At 37.2% G+C, this 14,906-nt stretch overlaps 1 protein-coding gene across 10 annotated transcripts in view; it reads right to left on the bottom strand.

Annotated features, from left to right (window-relative positions):
* CCDC150 (coiled-coil domain containing 150) overlaps positions 1–14,906 on the bottom strand; it is a 79,941-nt gene that overhangs the window by 22,162 nt on the left and 42,873 nt on the right. For all 10 annotated transcript variants that reach the window (XM_087435529.1, XM_014784703.2, XM_087435526.1 and 7 more), the window contains 4 exons: positions 9,542–9,649; positions 4,137–4,265; positions 3,059–3,228; positions 1,880–1,973 (listed from right to left, as the gene is read on the bottom strand). In XM_087435529.1, the coding sequence (XP_087291655.1) occupies positions 1,880–1,973; positions 3,059–3,228; positions 4,137–4,265; positions 9,542–9,649 (501 nt within the window). The remainder of the gene's footprint in view (positions 1–1,879; positions 1,974–3,058; positions 3,229–4,136; positions 4,266–9,541; positions 9,650–14,906) is intronic.

Here is a 14,906-nt window from a genome sequence, read left to right as displayed (position 1 = left end):
TTGTTAAAAGGACGCTCTGGACTGGCAGCAAAAGGTATTGATGTACTAGGAGGAGTTATTGATCCAGATTATCAAGGAGAAATAAAATTTATATTATATAATGGTAGTGACACAGTACTAACTGTAGAGTCTGGGGAACGAGTGGGACAATTATTGGTGCTTCCCCTCCTGACTCCAAATGTGTCACAAGGACAACCTCCAAGTGAATTAACTAAAAGAGGAATGCAAGGATTTGGGTCCACAGATGATGGAAACCTGGAGCAAAGGTGTGGGTGACACATCCACCCAATGCGGCTCCACGTGCCGCAGAAGTAGTGGCCCAAGGGCCCACTGCAACGCTCATAGTAATGTATCCAGGAAATAAACAATTATATCATGTTCCTAAAAATTCTGTTTCTTTGCGTGAATAGATATTCCTGCTGTGTTTGCTATGCTGTGCTGCACTTCCATGTCTGCTGCAGACCTACATGCCAACTAATGTCTCCGTAGGACAACCTTTGACCCTGCACTGCTGGACCAACTGCTCTACACCAGTGGGACCTATAACCTGGACTATGAATGGCCGAGAAATTTGGTCTCAGAAACATCAAGCAATCTCTCAGTATAAGCCTATATCTGACCAGTCACGGAGAACTAGTTATAATTTCTCTATTACCCTGCCTTCTGCTACCCTCCGTGATGGGGGCTGGTCTGGACTTCTGCAAGCTAATTTGTTAGGCCTAAGTGTTATCTTATCTAATGTTATCTTTGATGCTGTACATGATTTGCAAGATCAAGTTAATAACATTTCATATTCTAAGGGGTTGTTTGATTGGTTACCTTGGGGTTTGGGTCCTTTATTGCGAGATAGTTTTATAATTATTGTAGTCATTGGATTTTGGATTCTTGGATGTGCCTTATGTACTTGCGTACAAAGTTCATTGTCTGTGCATATGGTGTCTTATGGTTAATGGAGACGGCCACGGCCGAATATGTCTTGACATGAGTACAGCCATGTTTGGCAGCTCCATTGACCTACAGCCACCAGCACAAAAAAGAAATACAAAGCTGCTTTCTGTGTGGTGGGAACTGGCCTTTTCCCGGGAACTGGCCTTTCTCCCACGGAGAGAGTTGCAAGTTGTAACATTTCAAGGCTCTTGGAGCGTCCTGGCCCGGAATGGACTGGCCATCTGTGCCGGGCTAGGACGATAACCAAAGAGAACAATGCACGTCTTAACTACTGGGCTGGGACGTTAGCCAGGGGGCTCAGTGCACGTACGCCACTGATAACCATTTGTACATGGAAACACTAAATGCTTGCTCTGCAAACTCTGTAATTGCTTACTCTGAAAATTACTGATGGTATAAAAACTGCTGGAAACGGAGCCTCAGAGAGAGTTCCACCTAGAGAGAGTTCCACCTGTGGAAGGGACACCTTGCCCAGGACGTGTGATCCTTGCCCAGCCGCGTCGATTGACAGAGCTCTCCCGGCAGTGGGGCGTGGATGTTGTGAGTAACTGATTTGATGTGAAGTAATTGATTTGATGTGTAGTAAGTGATTTGATGTGTTCTCTTTTTGGTTAACCTGGTGTTTCTCTTTCTGGTTGATTTGTGTCATTTCTCTTCAGCCGATGTGGGTATTTTCCCTTTCCAGTCGGGCTGATGTTTTTTCCCTCTTAATATTTGACCTATTTGGATCTGTTTGCAGACTGTCACCTTTACTATCCTCTATATAATAAAATATACCTCAGTCCATTTGTTTGGAGTGGAAAGTGTCTTTTACGTCTCCGATCGAATCCCCGAACCTCTCATAACATTGTTTTACTCCATTTTTCCAAAACAGCAATGTCCCAATAAACCCAAAATATCCATGTTATTATCTATAATAACCTGGCTCTACCTCACTGTTGTGCTGAGCATCCACGACAAGCATCCTGGCCTGCCACTGGTCCACTTCTGCTTCCAGCTTCTGCACCCTTTGTTGATTTAGAGCCCTAAGAATGGGAAGCACAGAAAGAGTGACTGTAGAGAAGAACTATCTAGAAATGATACCATTGGGAGTTACAGGGCACTGTTCTTCTAAGGAGCTCAAATAGCATAGGTAGTAGGTTACAGATGCTCTGAATATCTGCAAGTTGGCAGGTGACAATTATCAGCCTCAGCTTTAGTCAAGAAACTAAGGCTCCTAGGGATTAAAAACCTGTCCCATCTATGATTCAATTTGGCTTGATACATTAAACTATCAATACATGTTAATGACTAACTTATGGGCTGGTAATTTATATTATATACATATCACTAGTACAAAAATATATCACCTCTACATGGATTGACTTGTTGAGATTTTTGCTTCTAAATACAACAGCTACCTAGAACTTTACTGTGAATGGTAAACAATATTTTTAATACCATCCCCTTGACTTTTAAGTTCAGAGGTAATATACATTCATAATATGTAAAAATAAGCACAATGAAGAATATAAAACTCAGTTGTTCTCCCATAACACAGAGGCAATATGTACCACTAATATACATATTACAATTTAGAGGCCTTATTAAATTCAGATCATTTGTTCATTAACCTAAAAGGGAAACTTTAATGTAATTTTTGAAACATTCAAAGAAGGAGTTTACTTATAAAACATGGCTGAAGTAGTTCTCAGAATGATTCATCTAAAATAATTATTAATCTTTAAATAGGATACTAAGAAATGGATAATTAATTCAAACTAAAGTAGGCACTTTGCTTCAATTATCTTAATAATTACTATTCTGTAGACCCAAGGGCAGGTTTAAAGGGCACAGAAAACAGCAAGGGTAAAACAAAAATATATCACACGAATTTCTGGAATGCATACTCTTTCACATCACTACAAAAGATGGGAATTCTGAATTTTTAGAAATCATGTTTATTTCTAATTCCAGAATTTCCTTAATTTGCTAGTTCTTTAAATACCATTTTACTAGTTTTTTGCAAAGGAAGCAATATAAAGTGACTTTGTTTCTTGACTGTACACTTCTCCCTACAACAACCGCAGCAGAAAAATACAAGCACAAAGACAGAAAAATAATCTGATACCTTTCTTTCTTGAGGCCTGCAATCTCTGAATCCCTCCGCCCAAGCTCTATCTGTACTTTTTCCAGAGCACCTTGCATCTTACTGTGAGAAGCCAGCACGTTCTCCAGCATGATTGTAACTTTGCAGTTGTCTTCTTTAGCCTCTGCCAATTGTCGCTGAAAGTTTCCCACCTAACAGAAAATGAAACAAGACAAAGATATTTGACCCTTTCTGGTTATTCTTCTGCTGTTGAGTCCCATTACTTCTAGGAAAGAGTATGGAAATCAGGCATGGTGGAACCCTAGAAAGAATAATTAAAGTATATTTTATTTTTATTTCATTTGTTAAGTTATTGTGACTTTGAGAAAAAGAAAACTAGACCCTGGATCCTACGGATCCTATGGAGAACTCTGCAGTGCCTCTTAACTATTGTCAAGTTGCAGCACGTATATTGACTGGATACTTGGGGATCAACAGCTTCTTGGGTTTAGAGGTGGTCCCAGGCTGGCCTGCTCTGGCCATGCTCAGCTATCTTATGATGGGGGCAGAAGGACGAAAACACATCTGAAGCCCATCAGAATTATCTAAGGGAAAAAGACCATAAGAGAAAGTAGAGCTGCTGAAAAATGATGTGACTCACAGTCCTCTTCAGAGATGCAAAATCTAGTACCTGCTGTCAAGAAGTTTGGGATGTGACCTCTGTTCCCACTAAGCACACACACTGTTAAGTAGAAATCATTTAGTGATTTAATTTAACATGAAATCATAGCAGTGTTATATGATGTTAATAAAACATAAGTAGGCAGTTTATTATTACTAAGGATAGATGTGTTTCAACAGAAAAAAATTAGGACTTTTTCTTTTGATTATTTTAAGACAGCAAGTTCACAAAAACATTGGGCGTTAAATTATGTATTTTTAAGGGAAATATTTTAAAGCTCTTTTGAAGTTATCTTTTCTTTAGGGAAAAAAACCCTCCTCTGATCAATCCTGATTCTTTCTTACTAAAGGTAACAAGAAATGCAGGAATGTGGCTGGAGAAGGAGATCCCAAGCGCCTCATCTCAGTGACAGGCTTTCTGCAAGGACTGACGCCTTGCCTTCTTGTGCTCCCTGTCCTCCAGAGCCTCCAGGTCCCCTTTCAACTTCTGACTCTCCTTCAGGGCTGCGTCACGACACTTCACGGCTCGTGAGAGCTCCTCTTCATTCTTTTCAAGAATGGATTTCACCTTCATAGAAAAAAAAGGAACAATAGCTTTTCCAAAGCACAATAAATCGGCAATTAGAATAAGACACAGCAGTTTAGAAACCAAACTTAAAATGTTTAAATATGCTTATCCACTATTATAAGTAAAAACCAGCTTTATTAAGCTGTTTTTCCCTTTGTAGAAAACTACAAAGCAAAAAAAAAATCTGTGGGAATAAACAGGGACGAACCTAATACGTGTCAAGCTCCATGAAAGCACAGAATAAGGGATAAAGAAGATAAGTCTGTGAAGTAAGATGTAAAATAGGGGAAAAACTGATTATCATGGAGTTTGAAAATATAACATAAATGCACAATAAAAGCCAAGATGAAGATGAATAAGTACTAAATGATGTCAAGAAAACTGTTACAGAAGAATGAATCCTAATTAGAGGTATAAGAATTTTATATCCCTGAAACACTTTTAGTATATTACACAATCATTTCAGATGATCATCATACTATTTTAAATATTACTGTTTAAAAATGTTTTATTTTGAATTAATTAGACTCCCAGGATGTTGCAAAAAAGTGCAAAGAGTCCTGTGTACTCTTCATCCTGCTTCTAACAGTGACATCTTATATTGCTGTAGTTCGAAATCAAAACCAGGAAATTGACTTCGGTACATTACTGTTAACTAGATTAACTGGACAACAGAACTGTTTTCACCATTTTTTTAAACTGCAGTCATCTGTGTGTGTGTGAACTCGCACACCGCTCTATGTAATTTGATCCTATGTGATTCACGTGAACACCACCACAATCAAGTCACAGAACTGCTCCATCGCCACAAGAGAACTTGCTTGTGCTGCTGCTTTGTATTTCACATACTCCCCCAAACCCATACCCTGTCCCCTGGCAACCTCTAATTCTCTATCTCTATAGTTTTGTCATTTTGAGAATGTTATTTTAAATATTTTAATGTAATTAATTTTGTATAGGTAATACATTCACGTTATTCTTTTTTAACAGCTTTACTGAGGTATAATTGACATACAATAAGCTGTGTATATTTAAAGTATACAGTTTTGTTATAAACCAATGTTACTGCAATAAACAAAAAATTAAAAAAAAAATAAAAATAAAAAAATAAAGTATACAGTTTTGAGGGGGCCGGCCCCATGGTGTAGCAGTTAAGTGCGCGTGCTCCGCTGCTGGCGGCCCGGGTTGGGATCCCGGGCACACACTGAGGCACCGCTTGTCAGGCCATGCTGTGGCAGCGTCCCATGTAAGGTGGGGGGAGATGGGCACAGATGTTAGCTCAGGGCCAGTCTTCCTCAGCAAAAAAAGAGGAGGATTGGCATGGATGTTAGCTCAGGGTTGATCTTCCTCACAAAAAAAATAAATAAAATATAGTATACAATTTTGACATATGTATAAACTCTTGAAACCGTAATCAATATAATAAACATTTTATCATCCCAAAAGTTCCCTTATGCCTCTTTGTAATTTCCCCCTTCTGTCTCTCCCTGTTCCTACACCTCCACCCAAGGCAACCACTGATCTGTTTTTTTGTTACAATAAATCAGTTTTTATTTTCTAGAATTTTATATAAATGGAATCAGCTTGTGTGTACTCTCTTAAACGGCTTCTTTCACTCAGCATAATCATTGTGAGATTCATTCAATCTTTTGCCTGTATCAGTAGTTCATTCCTTTCTGTTGCTAAACAGTGTTCTACTGTATGGATAGACTACAATGTGCTTACCCATTCACCTACTGAACACTTGAGAGGTTTCCGGCTTATGCTATTACAAATAGAACTGCTGTGGACAGTTGTGCACGAGTCTTTGTGTAGACATATGCTTTCATTTATCTTTGGTAAGAATGGGAGTGGAATGGCTGGGTCATGTGGTAGTAGTATGTTTCACTTTAAAGAAACTAGAAAACTAGAAAACTATCTCCAAAGTTGTGGTACCATTTTACATGCCCTCAGCAGTGTATGGGAGTTCCAGCTGCTCCACATCCTAACACTCGGTATGATCAGTTTTTCAATTTTAGATGTTCTAATAGGTGTGTGGTAATATCTCATCGTAGTTTTAATTAGCATTTCCCTAACGAATGATGTTTAACATCTTTTCAAGTGCTTATTTACCATCCATATATCTTTTTTGGTGAAACATCTGTTCAAATACTTTGTCCATTCTTTTTATTGGGTTTTCTTCTCAGTGAGTTTTGAGAGTTTTTAATACCTTCTGGCGACGAAGCCTTTATGAGATATGTGATTTGCAAATATTTCTCCCAGTCTGTAGTTTATCTCTTCATTCTCGTAACAATGTCTTTGGAGAGCATAAGCTGTCAATTTATCATATTTTTCCTTTATGGAGCATGCTTTTAATGTCAAATCTAAGAAATCTTTGTGTAATCCAAGATCACAAAGATTTCCTCCTGCTGTCTTTTAGAAGTTTTACAGTTTTAGGTTTTACATTTAAGGCTCTGATCCGTTTTACGTTAATTTTTATAAATGGTGTGAAATGTTGATCAAGAGTTTTTTGTTTTTGCTCCAATTGCTCCAGCACCATTTGTTGAAAAGACCATCCTTTCTCTACTTTCATTTTTGTTGAAAATGAAATGTTCATAAAATTATCTTGAATAGGTAGCACAGTCACAACATTCTTAAGGTACAAAAGGGTAAAGTAAAAAATCTCCCAGCCCGCCCAGTTTCTGTCCTCAAAAATAGTGTTGCCAGATTATTATGATTAATTTTAGAGCTATTCTGTGCATTACAAGTGAATATATATGTATATATTCTTTATCCTCCTACTCTTTTGCACACAAAAAGTGAAATACTATGTATACTCTTTTGAACCTTGATAGTTTAAACCTAATAATATATATCTTCAAGCAATTATTCCAAACCATGGATACACCATGATTTATTTAACCAGTCTCTTATTCATGGAATTTTGGTTGCTTCCAGTCTTTCACTATTCACAAACAATACCTCAGTAAGTAACCTTGTAAACATGTCATATGGACAAGCTAGTATACTTGTAGGAAAAAGTCCCAGAAGTACAATTGTGAGGTGGAGTGAAAAATATTGCCAAATTGCCCTCCACAGAAAGTTGTAGCATTTTACACTCCCAACAGCAACAAAGAAGAATGTCTTTTCCCCACATCTTCCTCAACATTATTACACTTCCTTAAAACTTTTAACCTGTAACATTTAATACTTTAGCTTTTTCTGTTTAAGGATCCAAGAATAGTACAAAGGATGCCAACTTATAGGTTCTGAAAACCTATTGGATTTTGTTCTAGAAAAGTACACAAGGAAGAATATAGTCTATATAATTTTACCAGTGTTTATAAGATATATATAAACAAGAAAAGGCCACTAGCAAAAATATTTACAGAAAGGATCTAAATAGTAGTCAACTGTAACAGACAAGCTATAGTACCTTCTGCTTTTAAATATCAAGCAAAGATGGATGCTTTAACAAGTTTTCTTTGGAAAATATTTTCCAATGTTCAAGTTCTTGGGGCTTCTATTAATGTATTTCTATTTTAAAATCAGGCTTTATCCAAACACTCTACTGCAAATATGAAGATTAGGTAGACATTTCAAATTTTGAAAAAATCAAAATAAAAATCTCAATGGTTACTGTTAAGCCAAACCTGATATTTCTATGTTCAAAAAAAAATTTAATCATGTGATAGCCAGAATGATGGTTTTGAGCTACACTGTCAGTTTTTCCTACTTGTGAAGAACCTCATTTCCTTATTGTTACTCATACCTCCAAACATTGTCTTTCTGGATTGTTACTACTTTTCTTCATTGTTGTATAAATCTGACATTTCCTTATGATTTAATTTGTGATCTTCACTTACCGAATCCAGTTTAAGAAAACTTGGTGACTCATCACTTATGAATGGTCTTGAGGCAAGAATGTCTATTTTACCTTCCAGTCTTCCCTCCATGGTTTTAATAGCATTCAAGAGAGTCTTTAGAGAGATTCTAGCGTCTCCAATCTCCTGAGAAGATCTCATAGAAGTCAGGGTAGGTGCAAAGGTCACACGGCGTGTAGAGTTTGGAATAACACTGGGCAAACCAACTGATGAAGTTCTTTCCTTTACATTGTTTACTTGGGGTCTACAGCTTTCAGGGAATTTCGAAGACGCAGGCCTCTCTGGAGATTTCCTTCTTCTTGGAGGCATCACCAATTAAAAACAATAAAAATCAACTAATCCTAGAGTTATTTTTCAATGAGTGCCCCCTTTACTAGGAGAAACACCACAATGTTCTAAATGAAGCCGTGATGGAAAATATACTCGAAAATGTGTTCCTTTGCTTTCAGAATGAAGAAATCACACTGTAAAGTATGTCCTAGTGAAGAAACAGACCTTAAATCAAATTCCCTGTAGGAGAGCGTATCTACTGAGGACCCTTTACCAGTAGAGTCAGATGGTTAGAACCCTAACAGCATTCCCTTTGCAGACACATTCTAGTTCCTTGGTTCCCAGGGGTAACCATACACAAATGTTATAGATACAGAAGTTACACCTGCTTATACTGACTGTTAAAGACTTAAAAAATTAATAAATTACATACATGGTAAACTTGTAAATCACTGAAATGAATCACTTTCTTTTGGTAACGCATTCCTGGACTATTTTCTTCACTAAATGTTTTATATATCTTGTTTGTCTAACCTTCTCTATTTATTTGTTAAAATGTTAAAAAGTTTGTGACCGACAAAAGGTTTTCAGCCTCAGTAGCCACCATGCTGGCAAGCCAGCACCTTCACTACTAATCTCTCTTTCATGTGCGCTGTCGCAGGTGTATCTTTTTGGCACTGAGTTCTGAGTTTGCCTATAATTCAAAAACCAAGATATTGGTTCCTCATGTCTGCCAGAAGTTTTAAGGCTCTGATTAAAAAGCCACTTCCTCTATGAAAGCATTTCTCAGTGCTTCCCTCATAACTATGCTCCCTATAAATGCTCATAATACAATCTATTTTGTTTCTGAAAGGCATAACTTTCTATTCTATAATAAAGTTTACTTAGTGCATTCCTAAGCCTCCCATTACAGCATAAACAATTTGTACGTCGCAGTCCTGCTTCAGGCATCTTTATGAATTCTTCTATGGCTTAGCAGAACCTTGTACATAGTGGGTGTTTAAAGAATGTTTGTTAGTTGAGTCAAGTGAGAGAATATTCATCTTTCTGGGATTGTATGGTAAGGTAGGGCGAAAGGCATCAATTTCTTAAAAACTAATTAAAACAATATAATGGTAATCTGTTTGTAGCTATTAATCACACCTGAGCATATTTGCCCTCTAGAGCCTTGTTCAACTTTCGTAGGTGGTCATTCTGTGAACTGGTTTCAGTAAAAGAATGTAGTTGTTCTTCTAGCTGTTTAACTTTTATCTAGGAAAAAACAGAAAAATAATAAAATAAGCCTCATGAATGAGATATATACTCCAAAAGGGAAAAAAAAAAGATGTCATGAGTTTTGCAAAAAATAACAGAAAATCATTAAAACTTGTAAAAAGCAGTCTTAAGTTTTTCTAATCATGCAAAGAATGCTATTTCAACTAAAATAGCTATTTCAACAGCTAGAAGTAGGCTATAGGCATTTACATGTACTCAGTTAACTCATTTGGTTTCTACTGCTTAGGGAAACTCCAAATTAACATGATTCATGAATATAAGAGTGAGACTTTGTGAGTAATATATTTCAGTTTTAAAGGAGTTGTGGTACCTAGCATTCAAAAACCTTCCTGAATATGGATGATGAAAATTGTCAACATGCAAGAAAGGGACATAGAGTCTTGTGTTTTACTGACAGAATTACAAAAGTTGAATAAATGGAATACTTATAAAGAAGACTACTCATGTCTTTGAAGAAAATGATCATTTAGGGGGATCAAATCATTAATATTTACTCACAAATCTCCAAATTGTGTGTTTTTCCACATTTTCTTCCTTTTATTCCCAACCCTCTCATACAAATCAACAATAATTAACATTACCGAGCCTATCTCTGAATCAGGAAAAATTTCATCCAAAATTTTTTTTTGTGAGGAAGATCAGCCCTGAGCTAACATCTGCCAATCCTCCTCTTTTTGCTGAGGAAGACTGGCCCTGGGCTAACATCCATGCCCATCTTCCTCCACTTTCTATGGGACACCGCCACAGCATGGCTTGACAAGCAGTGCATCAGTGCGCGCCCAGGATCCGAACCGGCGAATCCCGGGCCGCCACAGCAAAGCACGTGCACTTAACCGCTTGCGCCACCGGGCCGGCCCCAAAAATATTTTGTCAACTTTTTCCTCTCTCGATATGTTTTTTTGTTTCCTACCTGTGGAGGGCTAACACCTCTTGGCTGTAGCTACTGGACATTTTCAGGAACTGTTAAAATTTGAGTGCAAATAGTAAGGTTTTTTTTTGAAAGGATGCATGAAAACATATTTTGTTTCAGGAAATATCTCTTGTTCCATCAGCAGAACCCTTTTCTCTCAGCTTTGTCTGTTTCTGTTGCTCTTTTCCACAGTGTGCAGTGTAAAACGTGTGGCTCCCCAAAGCCATCACTAAATATTAATCATGGTTTTCATTAAAAGTTCAGAATTAAAGTGCCTGCCTCTTGATTGATGACTGAAAATGGATACAACAGTTATTCTCATTTTAAACATAAGCAAACTGCTATTAACTTATAGGATCCAATAGAAAATGGACTAACTCTGAAGACTTGTAGATTTGCCTCTCTTCAAGCAAAACACAGATTATCCTTATTCCACAATATTCCTCAGATAATTTACCCCATCTCAGCCTCCAGGTACTCAAGACAATGCCCTGAAACTTGTCAGATCGTATGTTCTCATCTATAAAGCACTCTAATTTCTGTACTGAGTTTATTATTTGGCAGGATTACTAATTCAGGACATTCAAATGGGAAAGAACATAGAAGCAAATAAATCCTGTTGCCCCTCAGAGAGCTGGTGTTTCTGTGTCATTAACATCCAAGCAGCTTCCATAGCTAGCTTATCAGCAGTCTCAGGAATGGCAGTAATTAAGGTCAAGGTCATATCCTCATGTTTCAAATGATCTAAATATATACATATATACACATATTTTATATAAACTATAAAAAATATAACACTATAGAAACTATGACACTACTAAGAAATGGATGGAAAGGAATCCTTATTTTAATCTGTTTTATAATGCAAGTTTTCTGAAGTAATGTCATTAATTTCCCAGGGTTTTTTTTTTCTTCAAAACATATGATAAATTTGAGGTAAAGTAGGATATGCCTACCATGTGAGCCCCTTTATAGTCTGAAATGAGCTTCAGAGTTAAAACAACATGAACTGCCAAAGTTACGTATTTTGACTAAAAGTATGAAAATATAGTCAGGAAATTGTGATAATTTCAGTGCAGCAAAGATTTTTTTTTCTTTTTAAAACCCTTAACTAATATTCATGTAATGGAATATCATGCAGCAATCCAAAGAATGACAACAACCAACAACATGGATGAATCTCTCAATCATAATACTAGGTGAAAGAAACAAGAAAAAGTATATAGTGTATTATTATATAAAGTCCAAATACAGGTGAAATTAACCTGGAGTGTTAGAAGTCAGATGGCAATTACCCTTGTGGGGGACAGTGACCGGAAAAGCCTATGAAATGGGTGCTGGGTGCTGGGAATGTTCTGCTTCTTGTTCTGAGTGCTAATCACATGGGTACCTTGACTTTCTGAAAATTCATTAGGCTGTACCCTGGTACTTTTCTGTATGTATGTTATAGTTCAATAAAAAATTTACTAAAACAAACAAAATCCTTACCTAATCTTTAAATTAAGGTCACAAATGCAGCTGCTCATAGGTGGTTAAGCAGCTAACATAATATTGGAATCCAGTTGGTGTAAGTGATGGGCCAATGGTAGATTAGAGTGAGCCTAAAGCACTCAAACTGACATGCTTAAAAACAACAACAAAAGTGTTAAGACTCTTTCAGACGTAGATAGTAATATCCCATCCAACCATCACTCAACTTAAAAAGACGACATTACCAGTACACCGGAAATCCTCTGCGTAGCCTACTCCAACCAAATCTCCTCCCTCCATCCTAGAGTTAACCACTATGCTGAATTTGCTGTTTATCATTCCTATTTAATAATTGTACTATAAATGTATCCCTAAACAGTACATAGTATTATTTTTTGAGGTTCATCCATGTTAACACATGTAACTCTATACCCTCTTATACAGACTGATTTCTAAATTGGTATAACTACTTTTAGGAGAAATTTGGCAAACTCTAGTAAAATTCAAGATATATACATCCTATAACCCAGTAATTCTCCTAAGAATTATACCTAGCCTAGAGAATCTTTTGCATATGAGTAGAAGGAGATATGTATAAGAATTTATCATATCAGCATTGTTTGTAAGCAATTTGAAACTGCCTAAATATCCATCAATAGAAGAAAGGATAAATATATTTTGGCATACTTATATAATAGAATAGTATACAGCACTGAAAATGAAATCCAAACCATGTTTGAATGTTGGGCAGCAGTTTCTAACACAGTCTACATTAATACCTAAAACCCAGTATTTATATCAATCATTAAGTCAATTCTGAAAATACAATCTTTTATCTAATATGATTCATATGTAATATATATATTTTTTTTGGTGAGGAAGATTGGCCCTGAGCTAACGCCTGTTGCCAATCTTCCTCTTTTTGCTTGAGGAAGAGTGGCCCTGTGCCAACATCTGTGCCCATTCTTCCTCCATTTTTGTATGTGGGACGCTGCCACAGCCTGGCTTGATGAGTGGTGTAGGTCCATGCCCAGGATCTGACCCTGAGCACCCCGGGCCACTGAAGCGGAGTACACCGAACCCAACCACTGTGACACTGGGCCGGCCCCAGTCATGTGTAATATTTTTAATCGATTATAATCCAATGGAGAGACAACACACAGCAGACCGTTGTTTTGATTATGTTTAGTATGCAGCTCTTCCTTTAAGTTCTCTTGCAAGAGTACTGTGCAGTAAGAGCACTCTCTCTGGGCTGACGAGATCAGTGCTTTGGAATGTGCCAACTCAAGCTGGACATTAAAGACACCAGTGAATTAACAGTTTCAAAAGGGTTTCAGCTTTCAAAGACTATCAAAAATCTTAAGCCCTAACTAGAGGAATATGGGCAGAAAAAAGGCATATATTTTCCTTAAGATTAGGAGGATAACCTCTAATACGTAATCAGGTCTAAAAGGTTAAATAGATAACATCAGACTCATCAATAAGTTTTAAAATGTATTCCACTCCCAGACAAAATTTGGCTTTAAGTTGGCTATGAGCATTTGGGATTTTTCTTATATACTTAAAAATATACTTCATATCTCTTGGGAAAGCTAAAAGAAGGTCAAAATCATAGGTCATAGCTTCTATGGGATTATTAGTTTCACAAAAGAGAAAGTTCTTCTGTGTCTGTAATAATCTACACACCCAGCCTGTAATGTTGACTGTCTTTCCCAGTGAGAAGTAAACATAAGAGGTATGCTCCCCCTCTCATTTTACAGGTGAATAAGATGAAACTCAAAAAAATTAAGACTTGTCCAAGGTTACACAAGTGTAGATGATTATAAATGCATCACTGCCTCTGGAATATATTCATTAAAAGCATACAAACAGTGGCCAAATAGTGGACAACATACTGTTTCACAACCATGGTTTATCAGCTGCCCTTCGGACAGCCTGCCATGTCTGGGCCTGATCTTGTCTGCACCCTATGAGGTAAAAACCCCTGGAGCAGATGAGGTGAGGTTAACGCTGACGTGTTTGGCAAGCCTCTAGTGAGACTGCTTATCAAACTGGCTCTATAGTTGCCAAGCCCGACTGGACTTCACTTCATACCATTTAGTCCAGTGGTCCTCAACTATGCTTGCGTGTTGGAATCACCAGGGAGCTTTAAAAAGTATTGAAGCCTAGGACCTACTTCCTGAGATTCTGATTTAATTGCTCTGGGGTGTAAGCGTTGTCATGGAGATTTTTCCCTTATATTTTATTGTGAAAAATTTTAAATATACAGAAAAATTGGAAGAATTTTACTGTGAATGTGCATACACCTGCCATCCAAATTCTACCATTAACACTTTTATACTTGCTTATCACATATCTATCCATCTATCATTTCCTCTATCCATCCATCAAACTATTTTTTTCCTTTTTTTATGGCTCGAAGTAAATGTCAGACATCATACACTTCCCAGCATGAGGAGTTTTAAAAATTGCCCAGGTGATTCTACTGTGTAGCTAAGGCTGAGAACCACTGATTTAGACTTCAGGGTTTCCACGGGAGTTGGTTTAAGGCAGGCCTAGCCATATCAGTGGCAAGCATCCTGCTTTGTGGGTTCTATAGGGACAAAACCCACAGGCAGCAAAAGAGGAGCATCATCCCATTCACTCAAGTCTATTCTATTGCCTCGAGTCCCAATTTCCAGGGTTATTTCTTTTTAGGAATGTTATAAAAATCCAGCAAAAAAGAGAGCATAGGCCCTCTACATTCTCAGTGAATGACCATGCATAAAATAATTATAATAAAGCTTCATATACTTGCAGAATGGGCTTTGGCTTCACAATTTTAGGTTTCAGCATTATATTATAGGTACGTGA

The sequence above is a fragment of the Ceratotherium simum genome, chromosome 9 (genome assembly GCF_057802395.1).
Source record: "Ceratotherium simum simum isolate JZ-2026a chromosome 9, ASM5780239v1, whole genome shotgun sequence".
Lineage (NCBI taxonomy): Eukaryota > Metazoa > Chordata > Mammalia > Perissodactyla > Rhinocerotidae > Ceratotherium > Ceratotherium simum.
The sequence above is the reverse complement of the archived record's forward strand: the minus strand, read 5'-3'. Positions and strand labels throughout refer to the sequence as shown.